The 19,156-nt window shown below is 58.8% G+C and overlaps 1 protein-coding gene across 1 annotated transcript; it reads right to left on the bottom strand.

Moving 5' to 3' along the window:
• Positions 1-1,380: 1,380 nt before the first annotated feature.
• Positions 1,381-19,118, bottom strand: LOC111160256 (SLC9A3 regulator 1). Its single transcript, XM_022523182.1, has 6 exons — positions 18,263-19,118; positions 6,897-7,058; positions 5,904-6,057; positions 3,795-3,835; positions 2,501-2,590; positions 1,381-2,262 (listed from the first exon to the last, which is right to left on the bottom strand). The coding sequence occupies exons 1-6, from the start codon at positions 18,722-18,724 to the stop codon at positions 2,071-2,073; spliced, it is 1,101 nt and encodes a 366-aa protein (XP_022378890.1). The 5' UTR covers positions 18,725-19,118; the 3' UTR covers positions 1,381-2,070.
• Between the last annotated feature and the right edge of the window lie 38 nt (positions 19,119-19,156).

Here is a 19,156-nt window from a genome sequence, read left to right as displayed (position 1 = left end):
GCAGAAGCCGCTCGGTGTACCTTCCCAAAGGGACCTCTGACCTCCGCCCCCCCAGTCTGCTCGTCGGCCTCTGGGAGCAGCTGCGCCTGACAAACCCACAAGGGGGCGCCAGAGACACAGGTTTGGGATGGCAAGGGCTGCCCAGCAACAGGACACGGGACATCCCTCAACTCCCACCTGTCTCGTCATAACCTCTGTGGCCGTTGAGGCCAAACAGGTTTCAAAACGTGGCCATGGAAGAGACCTTTGAGGGTACCCCATAATCTCGAAGGGAGGAAACTTTCAGATGAGTTGCAGTGTGCTTATGGTAGCAGAGCCAGAACTGTGGCTGGGGGCGTCAGCTCCCAGCACCCCCCCCCCCCGGCAGGTGTATTCCAACACTTCTGCGTAGGTGGGAAGCGAGAGTCTGACTCTGCTTGCTGAGAACAGTTTGTAATGTGTCTGGCCGCTCAGTGATAGGAGTTCCATCGCTGCATCAGGGACCCCCAATTTGGGGGGGTCCCCCTCTGCTGCCCCGTGGAGCAGTCTTCAGGCCTTGCTTACCTGGCAGGGGCTTCACCAGGGGTCACAAGCTAGAGTCAAAGTTGGGAGGGAGTGGGCCAGGTCCAAGGCCAGGGTACTATGAAAAGGTTTGGAATGGTTTCTCTTAAGGCTGGTGGGAATCTGAACTTGAGAGAGGCCATGCAGCCAGATGCGCCCCAGCCTTCTCTGAACCCCAGGGGCTCCCTGGGTCCTCTTTGGTTAGCGGTCTCTTGAGCATCAGCTTCCCTTCCAAGAACCTCCAGGCCTGGCAGCCTCAGCCCTCGTGGGCCACCCTGGCAGACGTCCAGGATGTGGCCTCAGGTGCCAGCGGTGGGGAAGACCTGGACCTCTCAAGCACCAGGGTGTTTTGCCCTTGGAAAGCCCCCTCCCCCCCACCTGCCACAGAGCGTGTCCTGGACAGCTGCCCTCTGGTCGTGTCCACAGCCAGATGAGATGGAGGATCTGCCGCCAGCCCCGGCCACTCCTGCACCCCGCTGGCCGCGAGTGGGAAAGACTGAAGCCCCTCTCTGCATTCTCCATGCAGCTCCTTTGGGGCCTTCACCATTTCTGTGCCCCTGAATCAAAGTGCAGGAAGTCCTCGGAGCATGTGAACCTCCCCTCCCCCTTCCTACCCGAAAGTTTGTTGGGGGGGTGGGGGGGGAGGCAGCCTTTGCATCCATTCAGGAGCTGGGCAGGTCCCACTCCCACGGGCAGCAGGCAGGCAGCTACGAGCCCTCGGAATACAGCTGCCCCCCTGGTACTACTCCCCCACCGGAGTTCCAGAAGCCTGGATTACGCCACCCTCAGCCAGAGGGTGAGGGGACACCCCGAGCTCTAAAAGACGACACAGAGGCTGAGGCAGGATGGAAGCCAGCTGAATTTGACGGGGTTTCCTTACACTAGGGTGGCTGGGCAGGGGATAGCGAGACCTGCCCCCATGCTGCCCGGGGCTCCAGGGCAGGAACGAAGTTCAAGGCCGAGGTTGATGCCATGTCCCGGATGCAACAACCTGACAAATCATGTTAATTAAGGAAACCGAAATCCCTCTAAATTCCGGTACTGCACTCAAAAAGTCAAATCAACGAAAAGAAGATGCCCAAACCCCGGCTCTGAGGAAGAGGGACCCCTGTCTGTTCCGCAGTGTCACTGGGGGTCCTCACCAACCCCGGACTTCGTCATCACTTGGGGTCGCAAGGGAATGGGACCTCTCGCCAGGTCCCCCCATCCTTGCTTGGTGTGCGTTCCAGTGATGTCCCTGGGGAGTGGCAAGGGGCTGGAGCACTCCCGGAGGAGGGGCAGGGAAGAGTCTGCTTTCTGGTCGGGGCAGGATGGAAACACATTCACCTTTCCAGAGGTAAGGGAAGAGCACTGTTCTCTAGAAAAATCAGATTCACCGATGGGGGCGGGGGCAGGGAGGGTGCTGGTGCTGATTTAAGTGTTGATTGGAGGAGGAGCAGGGAGTGAGTGAGGAGGAGGGCAAGGGAGCAGGGCTGGGGCCTGGGGGCTGGCCAGGCCCTCCCAGCTTTCCTGGGCACAGTAGGAGGATGCTCAGAGGTTGCCGAAGAGCTCATTTTTCTTGCTCCAGTCCATCTGCGGGGCCCGTTTGCTGCTGCGCTTCTGATGGGCCCTCTCTTTGGCCACAGCCAGGGAGACGCTGAAGTCCAAGATGGGGTCAGAGGAGGAGGAGGTAGACGAGGGGGCCATGGAGTCCTGTTTCCTGGGGCTGTCTTGGGAGTTCAGCTGCGAAGAGGAGGTGGCAGCAGAGGGAGGGAGTCAGTGCCTGGCCAGGCGTCCCGGTCCTCAGCCTCAGCAAGGTGGCTCCCTTGGGGCAGTGCCCAGGGAAGCCAGGTCACAAGGACAGAACGTGGCACAGCATGTGACCTCCCAAGGCAGGCTGGTGTGCCAGGAACGAGCGTGGCCTGGGAATGGGCTTCCTGTAACCCAGTGCCACCCTCTGCCCGCCCAGCCAACAGCCTACCTCCTCACTGGTATCACTGAAGATGGTTCTTGCCAGGGTTGATCTGGGGCTCTCAGAGGCCACCTCTGCCAGAGCTTCACGACTGTTCTCCTGGCACAGAGAGGAGGAGTGTGGGTTGGCAAGGGATGGGGTGGGGAAGTCTTGAACAAGGAAGAGTGTTCCTAGGGAAGACAGGTGTCCTGGTCTGGTAAACTCCACACCAGCCTTTCCCATCGACCCAAAAGCCACACTGCCTTAGTCTGTAGGAGAGTGTAGGGGGTTGGGGGGGCTGGCTGGCCAGCCTTGGGGATTGACATTTCACATTCCTCTAGGGATCAGAGGGCAGGCTGGTTCCACCACCCGAGTGGGAGGGACCACCGTGGGATTAGCTCAACTGCTCACATGCCCCCACCGCCCACCCCCCAGCTCTCCCAAAGTAGCCTTCAGCGTCAACTAGCCTTTTGGGCCAGTGACCGTGGAGGGGCTTTGAGGGGAGTGTGGGGATCCTGGGGGCCTCTGCCTGGCACAGGGAACTGTGTGATAGTCCCTGAATTTCCTGCAGCCCACCTGCTTCCTTGGACTTGACCCCAGGAATTTTGAAACCTTAACCCCAAAGCAGCTAAGAAGGGCTTTGGAGGAATAAGAGGGATGAGAGTTCTAGGCCCACAGATGGGGTGACAGAAGGTTCAGGTGACCCAAGGCCACCCCCCTCCCCCGTAGTAGCCCCTGGGGATGGGAACCCTCTGAGCAGGCCCTGTAGAAAGCTCCAGCTCTGTGGTCTGACTCGGAGTCAGCCTGTCCCAGAGTGAAGGTCTTGGCCAAGGCTTCAGCTTGGTGCTCAGCCTCTGCCTGGGTTCCTCTGCGGCCTCAGCTGGCACCAGGCCCCACCATCTCTTCCCCAGCCTCCACGGCCTTCTCTTCCCTTCTGCCCAGGGAGGAGGGGAGGAGGGGCTTTGTTCTTCCAACCCAGACTGAAGTAGCAGGGCCCAGGCAGCGTGCGTCCAGACACTGAAGCTCTGTTCTTGGGGGGGAAGAATGGCCTCTTCTGTACGGTGGGGAGTTGAAGGCGGGGCTTGTCACCAGGATAGCGGGCTGCGAGGGGCACAGCCAGGCCTCTCCCTCCCGCCTAAGCGCTCCACACGGGCGGAGGGGGGCACCGTGGGCAGCTCCATAGCTCAGGGCTCAGGAGGGGGCCGCAACCTGAGCCCAACGGCCGTCCTTGTCCCAGCCATGCCGCCTTCCATCCTTCTCCTACAGCCCCTGGCTTGTTGAGGGCCAGAGAAGCATCGGGCGGGGGGGGGGGGTCTGCCTTTACCTTCTGAATCTCCCCGTTGGTAAAGGGCTCAGGCAAGGGACCTAGGAGAAGGGAGAAAAAACAAGAAACCAGCAGAGGTGAGTCCAGAAGCTCTGGGGGATGCGGACGGAGCGGCGCCCCGAGAGGAGGAGGGTCGGCTGCCGGTTTGGCCCATGATTAGACCTTGTGCCCTACTTGAGTGTTTTGAGTCCCTTGACTGCAACCCTCCTGCGGTACAGCTGCCGTCCTTGTGACCCGGCACACACAGACCGCGGGGAACAAGCTTCACAAAGCAACACACACCCTTACCACCTTGTAATGCTCTCCTGTATTTTCAATTCAGTTTCGTTTAAAGTCGCACGCTAGTCTTTGCCTACTAGGTTGATCTTGCGAACCACACATGGGTCATGAACAATTTGGAAAAACTGTCCTTAAGGGGGTGGAAATTCCAGGCTGGCTGCCTACGAATCACCTGGAAAGCTTGTCAGAAATGCAGATCCCCAGGCCTGGGCACCAGAGTGAGAAACACACCCCAGACTCCGGGCAGCAGCTGCCTCACCTAAAAGAGAAAATCATCCCCACTCCTGCTTGCCAATGTGTGGGTGACGGGGTGCTCAGGAGAGAACACCAGCCTGGGGTCCCCCCTCGCTGGGCTGAGGCAGGACTGTTCCACCGCTGGGGCTGGTCAGCCTGCGTGGGTTTCTTCGGACTCTTCCTTCACTATCAACGTGCGTCTTTCCTGGGGCCTGGACTTCACCATTTCCTCCCTACTGCTACCCACCCTCTCCCCACAGGGGCTGAGCACGGGATCACTGGGACACGGGGACCCTCACCCACTCCCCACCCCCAGTTGTCTCCTATGGTCAGGAGGCAGCTGCTGGGAGGGCATTCTTCTCTGTGGGGACAGTTACACCCAGCTGCGAGGGCTGGAGGGCAGCCTGGAGACCCACCCCCCCATACCTGGGAAGGAGATTTGCCCTCAGGCCCCTCCCTGTGTAGCTCCTCAGGCCAGAGGCTACAATCACCACAATCACCACCAAGATTCTCAGGGCCCATCCCACCCAGCCACAGAGATAAGAGGAAGGAATGTCTGAGGCGTGATTCCTTAGGGGTAGGCGGGGGAAGGAAGCTGGAGGCCTCAGGGGAAGGTATTTCATCAGCTGTGAATCCAGATCTCAGCCGTCTTCCCTGCACCTCGTGGCCAAGAGCAAGGATGGAGCTTCTCAGGGCCTCGGTTTCCCCCTCACCGAGGAAGGCCACTATCTTGAGTTATCTAGCTTCTGTGAACTCGGGAAACAAGGATAAGGTGGTGCCCTGCCTCCCAGGCCTGGAGTCTGCTTCCCCCACCCCTCCACCCAAAGGAGGGGTCTGTGGCAGGACCTTTAGGTGGATCACCCCCTACAAATAAAAACCCCCAACACCCTTAGGGAGGCCCTGCCCACTGCAAAGTCCAAAGAGGTCCCACCCACCCTACTTCGCCCTCCCCCAGGAGCCATCTCTTCAGGGAGAAAAGTCCAGACCAGGGAACGAGCTTTGCTTAACTCCTTCCTGCCCTCGGGCAGCAGCCTGGCCCGGTATGGCTGGGGCTTGGGCAGGGGGAGGTGCCAGGCTTGGCAGGGTGTTGGGGGTGGGGAGGGGAAGGCAGGGGCCCAGGAAGCAGGGACCAAGGAGGCACCCACTGGCGCCTAGAGCCAGTGAGCCTGGGTTTCCACGACAACCTGAGAGAAGGGAGGGGAGGCAGGGGGCCCCTGTCACTGGAGTCTGATCTGACCAAGCAAAGCTGGAGTTAACCCTTCCCTTGCATGAGCACTGCCTGGAGAACCTACTAGGGGTGCAGGGGCCGGGACTGAGGCCTCCCTTCAGTGCTGAGGCTCTGGTCTGGGAATAAGTACCTCCGTCCGTCCCGTCTCGCCATCCCTCGTGATGGCTTAACCCCGTCCTTCGCCATCCTCAGAAACCACTGCCATCCCCTCTTCCTCTCCCGACATCAGGCCCCTCTTTTCCCCATACTCCCCTGAGGGAGAGGGAGGAAGCTATTAAACAGGAAACTGTCCACCCGTCAGCCAGGACACAGTGAGATCTGGAGCACCGGCCAACAACGTCCCTGACCCGGGGGCTTCCGCTGCTCACCATTCAGGTGCTCCTGAGATGGGATCACTTTGCATTTCTTGAAGAACTCATCAGTCTCCTTGTCAACCACCAGTAGCTTGGTCTCATCCCCACCAGCTTTGATGGCAGATACCACATCCCCGTGCTGCTTGCCCTCCACGCAGACCCCGTTCACCTGTTGTGGGTGGGGAGGGGAGGTCAGGGGTTACTGGCAGTTTTAGGGGGGCAGGTGGAGGTGGTACGAATGGTCCTATTCATGTCCTCAGCCTGCTGGCAGTCTGGGGACACGAAACCCCCCTTGCCTGGGAGTCCTGAACTATAAGCCAAGTGGTCCTCCCACTTGACAATCAAATGAGGAGGACACATGAGAAAAGCCAAAGAAAATATCCAGAAAAGACTAAACAAACACAGCTGTGACAGAAGGACAGGAAAGATCGGCGAGGCCTGGGATGGGCCTGAGTGTTTCTATGTACTTGTGTCCGACTTCCCGCTCTGGGCCGTGGTTTGCTCACGTGTAAAATGAGAAGTCTTGGGAGAGAGGTTCTTCTAGCTCTAAGGTTCTAAGACTGAGATTCTGGGGCTCGCCCATGGCAGAGGGTTCATGTTTCATTTCCTCCTGAGCACCACACAAAGAGTTCTGAGTGCACCTGCCACCATGGAGGCCTCAGGCAGTAGGACACTCTGTAGGTGTCCTCACATGTCCACTGGAAGGGCTGGGTGGATGCTGGGCTACTGAGTGTCTCTCTCGGTGAATAAGAACCCAGAGAAGGTGGTGGGGAGGGAATTAGTCTATCGGCCATCCATTGCCCTTCCTTCCTACCTTCCTGCCCTCCCTCCTGCCCACCCACCCACCATAATTCTCCTCTCTCTGGTTCCCTCCCTCCCTCCATCTGGGCTCTCTGGACCCCTTGCGCTAACCAAGGAGCAGGCGGTGTGATGGCTGCCCCAGGAACTGTTTGTGTGTGTGGAGGTAGGCAGGAAGCAGGTACCTGGAAAGAGGCCGAGAAGCATTACCTCCACGATGCGGTCCTGAGCCCGGAGTCCTGAGGCCTCGGCAGGTGAGTCTGGGTCCACTGCCCGGATGAACTGGCCCGGCCTGGACTTGTCGCTGTGCAAGTTGAAGCCGTAGCCGTTGGCGCCCTTCTTCATGGTGCAGAGCCGAGGCCGCAGCTCCCGCTGTGGGGATAGAGGAGGATCCGTGGCCATTCTCCGTCCCGCCTTCCCAGCCAGGTGCCTGACCCCTTCCCCTCCCCAACAAGGAACACATGGGACTAAGGCAAGTTTGCCGAGATCCCACACAGCAATCTGAGAGAATGCTGGGCTGGAACCCAGAAGACCTGGCATTGTCGCACACTGCCCAGGTGCCCCCTCCAAGCCAGTCCCCTCCTTCTGGCAAATGGGAGGCGGGACCAGATTAACTCGAGTCCCTTCCCTTGTGACATTCTAAGGTTAATTGTGTTATTTTGATTGCTACCTTATGCCTCCCCAGTAGAAGTTCTGTCTGGCCCCATCTGGGGTTGGGGTGGCCCCGCTGCCAGCCTGGCTGGGTGACTGGGGCTTCTGAGCCCCTTGGTACCCAGTTCTCTGCAGCAGCGGAGACAGGGTGTTTACTGAAGGCTGGTCAGTGTGTACAGCAAAGCCTTTCCCCATCCAAGCCAAACAGCCCAGCGAAAAGGAAGCAGGTGGCCAGATGATCCCAGACCAGGGCGGGAAGCACAGTCAGGAGTCCTCGACAGGACAGGGACCCCAGCCAGCAGGAGGCTGGGGGCAAAGGCAGCAGCAGAACCCCAAAGACCCTGCCGGGGAAGCCTGCATGGGGAAAGGGCCATGAGAAGCAGGGCTGGGCTGTGGGGAGAGCCCAGCGTGGCTGTGGCCATGGCCCCAAGTTGGGCCTGAAAGGGCCCAGGCAGAGTTCTCTCCAGCACCTGGACACTCAGCTGAGAATGGTTTTCACCATCCTTGGTCCAACTTAAGCAGCTTAGCGTAGAGGCTGCAGCCCTTGGACCCATTTACACAATGGAGGGAACCGGGTGCGCACGGCCAGCAACTGAAACGTCAGCCAGAAGCTCGAGCCCAAGGCCTGACTTGGGGGTCCCCCTCCCTCTCGTTCCAGGCCTGGAGCTGCAGCGGCCAGCCTGCTAGCGCCCAGGGACCCCCCAGGCCACCAGGTCACGAGCAGAGGCTGGAGTCAAGGCCCCCGCCCCAGTGTCCGCTTCCCCACCTACTAGCTATGTGACCCGGGGCAAGTAATTTCCTTCTAAGTAATTTCCTTCTCGCGCCTCAGGTTCCTCATTTATAGGCTGCCTGGTTCGCTGGAAGGCCGAGTGAGAGAATTCACACAGGTGGGAACGCTTCGCAACTTCAAAATCCCTGTGCCTGAGCAGACTTTCCCAGCGCTGGGCACCCTACTGATGAGTCACATTAAGCCGAGAAGGGAGATCCTGGGGGGTAGGCTGCGGGCCGGGCCAGGCTGCTGAGTCGCCAGTCCCCAGCGGGGACTAGGGCTGGCCAGGGAGGCAGGGAAGGAGAGGAGGGCTTAGGGGCCTCCTGCCCCAACTTGCCAGTCCCAGCAGGCAGCTGCCATCTGGGGCCCCCCACCCTTTCAGTCTCATGGGGGATGGAGGTGGCCGGAGGGTGACTTTGCCTTCCTTTAACTGCCTGGGCAGGTCTTTCTGTGTTTCAGGATGTTGGTGGGGTGTGTGGAGAGGAAGACAGGAAAGAGGTGATGGCTGGACCTGTATTTCACGCTGATCTGGGCCAGAGACCGTGGGCCCTTCCCTGGTTTCTCCTTCAGCAGGGTCCCCTCATCCCATATAGTAGCAAGGCCAGAGAAGCAAGCATTAAAAAGGGGGGGGGGAAGAGGGGAGCCCCAGTGGTTGCAAAGCATCTTCTCCCCAACTCTCCCTGTCAACAGGGTACAATTCCAGGAGGGGGCCCCCCTCCTCCCAGCGGCTGCTTATCCCCCTCGCAGCCCCCACAGGATCTTGTTTGAGTAAGGGAGGCTCTTCTCCCCTCCAGCTAATCCCTCCACAAAGCTGCCAGCCCAGCCCTCCCCGAGGCCCAGGTGAGCAGGAACAGGTCTGACCGGTTGCCACCACAGGCAGGCTCAGCTTTCTGCCCCAGCCAGGCAGAGCCCGCAATCACCCTGAGAAAGTGGGGAGGAGAACTGTGCAGCCCTGCTGTCCCCGCTCCTCCCCACCTCCTCTCATTCCAAAGAGTCGTCTTTCCCATCGCAACTCGGCTGGCACCAGGCACCCCCGTTCTCAAGGCCTGGAAACCGAGAGTCCAGATGTTAAGCCCACGGCCCAATGTCACCCAGCGAGCTGCACAGTGGAGGGGCCGGAGCTCTCACAAGGTCTCTGACTTGGACCCCGTGTTCCTCCCACCATCCATGGGCAGGCTCCGAAGGACCCAAGTCCAGACTGGGAGGAGGCCTCAGCAGGAATCATAAACATGGGCTGCTCTCCCACGGCGGCGCAGGCTCTGCTGGGAGGCAGCCGGCCGCTGCTGAAACCACAGCCCTCCTTCCGGGTGCTCAAGGCCTCTCGCGGCCACGGCTCCAGCCTGAGCTTGGGATTCGCAATGCAGCAGTGGGCAGGCCTGGGCTGGGGCAGCCTAACGGTTCTGGGAGAGCTCCTGGCCAGCAGGGCAGTCCGGCCTGGGGCTCAGGGCTGCAGGCTTTTCTTCCTGATCCTCCACATGGGCATGTTGCCCAGAGCCCCGTCATTAAAGCCGGAGCGCCTGCTCTGAACCTCGCTCCCCTCTGCCAGTCCCAAGCCGTGGGGTTGGAAGAAATGGGGCTCAGCTCCCCCACTGCTCCCTTTCCCTGGTACTGCTCCCTGACCCTCTGGCGGTGCCTGAGCAGGGGGACAGGAAGCTCCAGGTGGTTTTCTGACAAGTTCAGACACCTACAGGCCATATCCAGCTCCCTCCTTCCCAAGGGAGGGGAGGGGGCTCATAGTTCTTCCAGGAGACCAGGCGGTTTTTCTCCACCCCTCCCCCAGTGGTCTCCAGGAGGTGTCCCTGCCACATGCCGAGTCAGCCCATCAAAGCAGCCCAGGGTGGAGGCTGTCCCCGTGGGGGTTGGCGGGTGCGGGGGGGCCAACCTCCCTGGGGATCTGGTGGGAAGGGGGCAGGGACCCGGGCAGAGCCTGGCCATTGCTGCTCCTGGGCCCGCACCCCCAGAGCTGAAGTAGGACCTGGGTTCTGCCTCTGGGGAAAAGGGGGTAGCTGGAAAGTCCAGCCTATCTTGGTCCTAGTTGTGTGGCCCCCAGGGGCTCAGGAGGGGTCCAGAGCTGGGGGTGGGGAGGGGACTTCAAGGGAAGCATGGCCTCAGAGCGTTCAGAGTGCCAGGTAGGGATCCCAGAGACCATGACAGGTCAGAAGCAGAAATCAGGACCTGCTCCTGAGGCGCCTGGGGGAGACTGGGAAGCAAGAGGAAGGAACAAGAGGCAGTGGTGGCCAAAGGACAGTGCAAATGAGCTGGGGTGGCTGGGGGGTGGGACAGAGTCTTCCAGGCAACACCAGACAAGTTTTCCAGAAAAGATCTTGCCAGGACAGCTGCCTTCAGACTCTTCTCCTGGAACCTCTTCCCACCCTCAGGTTGTCAGGCTGTCCCAAATCCTGTCACAGGCCCCCGTGGCCATCCCCTCCACTCCCCCTTCTCTCCCAGGGAGCCCAGCCTGGCCCCAAGTAGCCGCCTAATCACCTCCACCCACGGAGCCCAGGGAGCGGACGGCGGGCACGGAATTCAATAGGCACCACCAGCAACCACCTGGAAAGCCGAGGAAAGTCGATACCCTAATACCAGTGCCCTCTCTGGGGAGCAGGCCCAGGGCCGCTCCCTGTTCCTCCTCGGGGAGGGCTGCCGGGGGCCAACGCCCCATTGGGCCCGGCCCCTCCCTGGCTGGTGTCATGGTGATGGGCTCTATAGAAAACAGACAGGCTCCTTCCAGAAGGCCAGGCAGCTCTGGGCCCCAGAAGAAATGGGCTGTTAGAGCCAGAAGACCCCAGGGTGGCTAGGGAACAAAAGAGGTGACCCTCACCTTCCAAGACTGCCCCTCCCCCAACACAGCCCAGCCCGGCCCAGCCCAGCCCAGCCCAGCCCAGGGCTCTTGTTTACGCAGATAAGACTGAAGCCTGCTGCCCCAGGTAGATCAGCCCCAACAACAAGGGGACAAAAAGGGGACAGGGGAGTGGGCAGGAGGAGCCCTGGTGCTTGGGGGGTGGGGTGGGGGGGGAATGTCGTGTCGGATAGGGGGGACGCTGGGCATTAGGAAGAGCCCAGCGGCTGCCCTGGGAGGCAGGTCGGTGGTTCCACAGAACTCTAGAGACACAAGCTCGGGTCTGGTGCCAGCTCTTCAAGGAAGCCATGATGGATGGCGAGAGCTGGCCTAGCCTGAGGGTGACATGTGACTGGGCAGCAAGGGGGCACTGTCCTCAGGGCAGGTTGGGAAGTGACCAGGAGCTCAGACTGCTGGCCAGTGGCCAGAGCTCGAGGCTAGAGGCATCCTCTCCTCACCCGAGGTACAGAAAAGGCTCGGTGGCCACTGACCCGTGGCCACAGGACCTTCCCCACCCAGGTCTGTGCAGACAGGGATGTTGGCCATCTCCATTTGTGAAAAAGGAGCTGCTCCAGCCCTTGGTCTTGGCCTTCCTGTTTCTCAGTGGGACGGCCCCTCTCAGGAGCCTAACAGGATGATCTGGGTGGACTGGGTGGGCTCTGGGAGGGAGACCTATGGTAAAGTGGGAGCTGCTTCTCCCACGCCCCGTGTAGGGGCCCTGTGCCAGCTTCTTTTCTCCCGGTGCTGGCCAGAGACCCACCCAAAGGAGTTTGGCTCAGGTCTCCCCAGGGCTGGGCAAGCCTGGGACGGAGCAGGCTGGTACGTGGGCTGCTGCCTGGCTGGACTCCCTCCAGCCTGGCCGCCCCATGCCCGACCGCTCCGCAGGCACTGTACCCTCATCCCCCGCTTCTTCCTCACCCTCATTCCCAGAAGTCACTGGATTTAAGGGCTGTCCTGAAGGGACAAAGACCTTCAGAGAGCTTGTGTAATTGTGGCTCTATTAAAATAACAAATAGAAGCTACTGTTTACTGAGTATGTACTGTGGGCCAAGGGCCACACCACGATTTTATGTACATTTTCTCATTCAAACCTAATTCTAATCTTGTGAGGAAGGTATTACTGCCCTTGTTCCCAGATGAGGGAACTCAGGTTCAAAAAGGTCCCATCAACTGCTCAAGTACACAGAGGGGAGAAGGCGGGCTCTGAACTCAGATGGGGAACAGCACGTCCAACAGTAACACAGTATCAGTCAGGGAGGCAATTAAAAATTTCCCAGTAGTCACATTGAAGTAAAAAAAGGAATTAGAAATTAATTACAATGACTTTATCTCACATAATATGTCCCAAACCGCTATCATTTCAACATGTAACCCACTTCAAAATTATTTACAGCGTTATTTTATGTCTTTTGGGTTGTAGGAAGCCTTCAAAATCTGGTGTGCATTTCTAACTTCCAACACATCTCAAATGGGACCAGCACAGTTCAAGTGCTAAGAGCCATACGTGGCCAGTGGCTGCCACCAGGGCCTGCTGATATTCTAGAGGTCTCACTCTCAACCATCAGGCTGTTTGCCTCCCAATTTTTTTAAAGATTTATTTATTTGGGGGGGCGTGCATGCACAAGTGGGGGAAGGGGGAGAGGGAGAGCAAGGATCTCGAACAGACTGTGCTAAGTACGGAGCCCCACCCCAAGGGCTCTATCCCAAGGCCCTGAGATTGTGACCAGCATGGAAAATCACCAGTGGGATACTCAATGGACGGAGCCACTCAGGTGCCGCCCCCAAACACATTTCTACATCACCCCCCCAACACACACACACACACACACACACACACACACACACACACACACTTGAATTGGGCACCACAACCTTGTAACACACCCAGGAGGGCAGGAGCCTTTGACTCTGGAAGTCTGAGTTCTAGCCTCAGACAACACAGCAATGAGGGAGTGGCCCTTTTCTAGGGCACAGGAACCTGAACACTGCCCAGAGGGCTGGGGACATGGTGAGCTGTCCTACTTCAGGGGTGAGGCAAGGCCAAGGCCAACAGGTCAAAGTTGGCCTTGGACAAGCAGGGGCGGGAAGGGGGGGGTTGTGCTGCAGGGAAGCCCCAGAGCCAGCAAGGATGGGTTCTTAGGACTGGGGAGGCGGGGAGGGGTTGGGTAAGGTAGAAACTTGGTGGGTGGGCTCCGGATCCCAGCCCATCACAGAGAAGGGTGGGGCCAGGAGCCAGGCCACTTCTGAGCTGACGCATAATGCCGCAAAGGATACCCCCAAGAGACAGAAGCTACAGGGACCCTTCCTTGCCAAGGAGCTGGTGAATGTATTCCACTCACTATGATGGCTCATATGTAGCCCAGAATGCGATGGGCACAGACCCCCAGCTGGACAGTCGGGCCCTCAAATACAACCCAACTGCATGGCTGAGTGGCTATGCAGGCACTGGAGTCAGAGAATTGAGGTAACAGCCCCGTCCACGTGGGAAGAGCCCTGGGGCTGCCCACCTGAACTGACCAAGACTCTGTTTCCAGGGGGACATGGGCATTAGTATCTACCTCATGCCGTAGTTTTGTAGATTGAATGACATAAGGCATATTATTTTTTAAGAGATTTATTTATTTGAGAGAGAGAGAGAGAGAGATTTGGGGCTCGATCTCATGACCCTGAGCGGAAATCAAAACTCAAATGCTTGATTTGCATCTGAGTGGATGAGCCACTCGGATGGACTGAGCCACCCAGGTGCCCCGACACGAAGCATGTCTAGTACACAGCACACTGCCAGACACTAATAATAGTTATCATTTACTGAGCAATCACTATCCGCTCACAAAATGGGGAAACTAAGACCTAACTTGCATGGCTGTCATAGGGGAGCCATGGAAATCCATCAATATCTTTAGGGCACAAGGCTGCACTAGAACTGAATTTCCTTCCCCGAGGGGCTGATTTCATCTCAGAGCAGCAAAAAGCAGAGCATCTCATACCGGCCTTGAGGACTCTGGCTTCTGTCCGTAGAAGGCCTGCATCTCTAATTCCTAAGTGGTCCCTCACCCTCCCCAGGGCCCCATGGGATGGGAACTCTGGAGAGGAAGAGAACGGCCCACATCTAGACATACGGAGCGTGCCCCATTCTGTCTCCAAGAGAATTCTCTCCAGAATTATTGATTTAACTTTATAGGAAGCTGAAGGTAGGAACCAGGGGAGAAGAAATCCCACATCTGTGCCTTCAGAGAAGGAACCACACTCACACCATCACATACCCTGTCTACTTCAAATCCAAACATCCTACAGCTCAGACTGTTCTGCCCTCCCGAACTCCAACCTGCCAGTGGGAAATGGCCCGCCTATCCTGGGCAGGAGGTTGGGAGGCTGCCAGTGCGTTGTGCCCACCCACTCACCCACCTTGCTGCCTGGGATGCTTGCACTGTTCCTTTTTGCTTTAATTTAAATTTTATTTATTTTTTTTAAAGATTTTATTTATTTGAGAGTGTGTATGAGTGACCTGGGTAGGGGGGATCAGAGGGAGAGGGAGAAGTAGACTCCCCACTGAGCAGAAAGCCCGATGCAGGGCTCAAGGCTCCATCTCAGGACCATGACCTGAGCTGAAGGCAGTCACTCAACCGACTGAACCATCTAGGTGCCCTGGATTTATTAAGCAGGCTCTGTGCCCAGCGTGGGGATCAAACTCACGACCCCAAGACCAAGAGTCACAAGCTCCACGGACTGAGCCAGCCAGGGACCCCAGCCTGCACTGTTTCTGCCTCTGGGATCAGGGTCAGTCAGGTCTGGCAAGAATGCACCTCAAGCGAGGCACTGACACACACCCCTATCATCTCATCAAACTTCCCCAAAACCCTGCAAGGTGGGTTCTGGTGTTCCCACTTCACAGAAGTAGAAGCTGAGGTTTGCAGGGAACAATGGACGATTTTACCTCTCTAGTACCCAAATGGAAGCTGCTAGCAGGCAAGAAAAAGGAGTAGGGAGGTTCTGCCTGGAATTTCAATCTCTGGGGGTGTTGGACCGAGATGAATTAGGATAAAGGTGCCTGATGGCTACTATGCACTCGTTCATTCAAAAATTCTGTGAGCCCTCCCTGCTCTGCGCCAGGCATAGTACCGGGGATATAAACACAAAGCAGCCACAACCTTCACCCTCCTCACCATTGCAGTGGGTCGAGATCATGAACAGGTGATTTGACTGTTGCCTGCTCATAGACATAAAAGATGCAGAGGACAGGGAGGAGGAGGAGAGCAAAGAAAAAGCTCGTTCTGCCTGCGGGGTGGAGAAAAGGCTCTGCGGGCTGTGAATGGTTTTGCAGTGTGCCTCATGGAGAAGGGAAATGACAGGTTCCCGGACGGAAGGGTCTTGTCGGGCTGCCAGACTGGGAAAGGCTGTGGAGCACCTTCTGATTATTCCAGAACCCTGGCCTCCGACCGAGCATTCAGAAAGCGCCAGGCTGGGACACAGCAGCACTTGCCCAAGGAGGGGCAGGTCCAGGGCTGGTGGCCCAAGGGTGGGCACGTTAACAATCACTGTGAAATACTTACCAATTCAAATACCAACATTCGCGGAGCGGTTCCATGCCAGGCATGGAGCTACTGCCTTTATGGACCTCCCCATGTAACCCCCACCCAGTGTGGCCGCCCCTATGCTCTCAACTTACACAGGAGGAGACAGAGGCCTAGGAGGTTAAGTCACTCCTGCTCTAGGTAGCTCAGGCCTGGGGCCCATCAGCACTGGGGGTGGGGGGGGGGCTGTGAGCAGGGGTGTTGCTGCTCCTCCTTTGGAGGGGGTGGGGAAAGCCACCAACGGAGCAGGTGGGCACAGCTGCAAATCCCTCCCCGCCTCCTCCAACAGTACAAGCATCCCACACCCTCTGCCTGTAGAATTCTCCACCCAGGGTGGTCTTCCCAATGAGATGTTACCCGCCACCCAATCTCTGCGTCACACTTGTCCACCGAACGCTTTTTTCACGTGTGAGAACCAATAAAGATAGCGTTAACAGTGCCCACTTTGCAAACAAATTCAGGCTAAAACTAGTTAGTAAAATTCTAATTCCTTATATGAGATGCCTTTAGGAAAAATGTCAGTTTTACTGTGTTTATGGACTTTTTCTTTTTGCAATGATAGGGCAGGTCACCTGCATGGCCGCCACACCAGATTTCATGGGCATTTCCTACCAGAGGGACTGGCACAAATGCCCAGGCAGAAGGTGCTCAATTCAGCATCCACCTGGGGCTCAAGTACTTCCCACTATTCGTAAAATCCTAGAGGAAATAGGGGTGACTGTACGACAACACTCCCCATTTTACAGATGGGAGAACCAAGGCTCAGAGAAGTTCTGTGACTTGCCTGTGGACCTAAAACCCCAAGAGGCCTGGTGTTGGTGTCCCCAGGACCAGCTGGAGGGTATCCTACTACTTCTCCTGGCCTGAGAAGTATGTGCAAATGCAGATGTCCCATCACCAGCTGGGGGAATCCGATTCTGCGGGTCACCCAGAAAGCAGAAAGTCAAGCTCCACTGCTTTTCCAGATGGCATGGTGGGAGAGCACAGGCTGGGTCAGGCCACCATGCCCCTGGCACCCTCCAACTCCCCTCGGATCCTTCCTCACCCAGCAGCAAAAAGACCAAAAAAACACAAAAACAAAAACCAAAACCACACCAACCAAAAAAAACCCCACAAAAAACCAAAAGGGCAAGGGGAGGAGCGAACATAACAGCATCTCGGCGGGGGATGGGGAGTGGGGAGGTGGTTACTTGTGCCAGTGCCAAAGTCCAAAAAGAAAAAAAAAAGAGGGAATGGCATACTGCTACACTCAGCTCAGCACAAAGTTCAAACGAGATCCTGCCTGGGATCAGAGATCATGGTTTCCAACTCCCTGGTGTCAAACCCCTGCCAGGGATGCCCCGGCCCCTCCCCCATCCTTGCCAACGCCAGCTTGGCAGTGGCAGGAAGCACGAGCCCAGCGGCCCTGGTATTGCCAGCGCCCAGCTCTGGCTGGACAGGGCTCCTGGCGACCTCACTTCCTTCACTTCCACGAAACTAGCTGGTCCTCTGGGGCTCCACTTTCTACCTTAAGGCCGAAGGGTGCCTTTTTTCTGTCCAGAGAGGCTTCTGCAGGCATCACGGACGCCCCTGCCACAGGCTGCCACCAGGTGGAGAGCTGGCCCAAGCCAACGGGGCCCTGGGAGGCCCAGACTCTGCTCCCCCCAGTCTGCACCCTACGGCCTCCCCCTCCTTCACTCTCTGGGGACACAAGGCTCTCATCACAACTCCTGTTTTGCTACTGCCCCTCCTGCAGCTAATCCAAACTTGGATCGTTTGGGGAAACACCAAAGATGGGCAAAAAGCAACCAGTAAGCTTGGTGTCCAGGGGACTGAAGTGAGAAAGGCAATGACAGGGCAAGACCACCTGTCCCTGGTGAGTTCTGCTGGCTTCTGCAGGGCCCTGCGACTCCAGGCTACTCTCTCCCCACCTTCCTCCCAGCCCTTTCTTTTCCTTCGAAGTCCTCCCCTCCCGTTCCCAGATACAAGCCAGCTTACGCCTCACATTCCTGAGACTCATAAATCCTCCCGGTGGCAGAGTCGCCACCACTCCCGGAGACGCCTCTGCACCTCCTCCCCGGACCCCACCCCCACACACCGCCCAGAGCCGGTGGGGCTCCCTCTCCTTAAAAGTCACACCGTACTTCAGGAGAATGAAGTCCCGCCAGGCTGAGGTTAATGATACACGCACCCGCCCGCGGGGGTGGGGCGCTGCCTGGAGAACCCTGTCGGCGACCCCTCCCCTCCTGGTGCGGGGGCTCCGCACAGAATTGGGAGTTGTTATTCCTCTAGCTTTTTGAAGTCGGGTGGCGGTTGCTTCACCCCAGCTGCAGCTACCATCCTCAGGGGCCGGGGAGGAAGCTGGCACCTCTGGGGTGGCAGGGAGTGGGGTGTGCGAGGAGGGGCAGAGTTGGGGGGTTCCGAAGAATGGGAACAGACACCGCCAACAGAGCCGAAGAAAGGGGACTGCGCGCTCCTCTGAGCCGCCCTCTCTCACTCCCGCTCCCAAAAGCCAAGAGACAAGCAGTGCAGGTGGCAAGGCGCTCAGGGTCCTAGCCCAGGCTGGGAAGGGGCGTGGGGGTAACGGGACGCAGCCCCAAGCCAGTGCGACCTGTCGGGAGGCGTAAGCAGTCTCCCCCTCGAAGATCCAGTTTCTGAAAGAGGAGGCAGGAGCGCGGTTGGACGTCCGAGGGGCGGCTGGGTCTCCTCTCGCTTCCCCCTCACACCCCCCCCTTCCACTCGCCGCCGGGTTAGGGCCCACACATACCCGCTCTGGACCGCTCTTCTCGGTTTCGCGCGGCTCCGGCGCGGCGGCCTGCGGCTCATTTTCGCCACCAGCCTCCTGCGCCTCGGTAGCGGCCGGGGGCTCGGCCTGCCCGGGCCCGTCCTGGGCGTGCAGCAACTCCTCCCGGACCTGGACACCCAGCTTCTGCAGCCGCTCGTCCGTCTCGGGGTCGACCACCAGCAGGCGCACTGCGTTGAGTGCGGCGCGGATGCGGCTCACCACCTGCTGGTGGGTCTCCTTCTCGACGTTCTCGCCGTTCACCTCCACCAGCCGGTCTCCGGCCAGCAGCCCCGCCTTCTCGGCTGGTGAGCCGGGCTCCACCAGCCTGATGAACTGGCCCAGCTTACCCTTCTCCCCGTGCAGGTGGAAGCCGTAGCCGTTCGGGCCCTTCTCCAGACAGCAGAGCCGGGGTAGGGGCTCCTCGGCCGCCGCGTCCGCGCTCATCTCGCCCTGCGACGACTCAGTGGTGCGACTTGGGGTCCCGTTGGGAGCCGGAGGCGGGACGGCCCAAACTTTCTCCCCGCCCTTCGAACCGGCAGGCAGGAGGAAGCGCTGCAGAGAACCCCCGCGCCGCCGGTGCGCTGAGCGAACAGGTGTGCGGCGAGCTGCGGCCGCGTAACTGCGAGGAATCCAAGCCGGAAAGCGCGGACCAATCCCCACCCAGCGCGGCGACTGAGCGCTCGCGACTCTGCGCCAGCCCCTTATTCCGGGGGCGGGGCCGCACCGAAGGTGTGGACATCGCGGCCCAATCAGAGACCACGGGCAGGGGCGCTCGGGCCGGGTGAACGACGCCGGCCAATGGGAACGCGCGGGGGCGGGGACCTGTGCTCCGCGCGGCGCCCCGCGGCGCAAGAAGAAAGAGCGCTCAGGAAGTGG

Source organism: Enhydra lutris, unplaced genomic scaffold (genome assembly GCF_002288905.1).
Source record: "Enhydra lutris kenyoni isolate GAN:26980312 unplaced genomic scaffold, ASM228890v2 scaffoldscaffold75, whole genome shotgun sequence".
NCBI classification, from domain to species: Eukaryota; Metazoa; Chordata; class Mammalia; order Carnivora; family Mustelidae; genus Enhydra; species Enhydra lutris.
Note: the sequence above shows the minus strand (reverse complement) of the source record. Positions and strands in the feature narration are given on the sequence as shown.

Coding starts and splice junctions, on each gene's coding strand:
- LOC111160256 (XM_022523182.1), bottom strand. CDS start 18,724: ATGAGCGCGGACGCGGCGGCCGAGGAGCCCCTACCCCGGCTCTGCTGT. Junction 7,059..18,262: donor AGAAGAGCGGTCCAGAGCGG/GTATGTGTGGGC, acceptor CTATCCCCACAG/CGGGAGCTGCGGCCTCGGCT. Junction 3,836..5,903: donor ATCTCAGGAGCACCTGAATG/GTGAGCAGCGGA, acceptor CCCTTCTCCTAG/GTCCCTTGCCTGAGCCCTTT.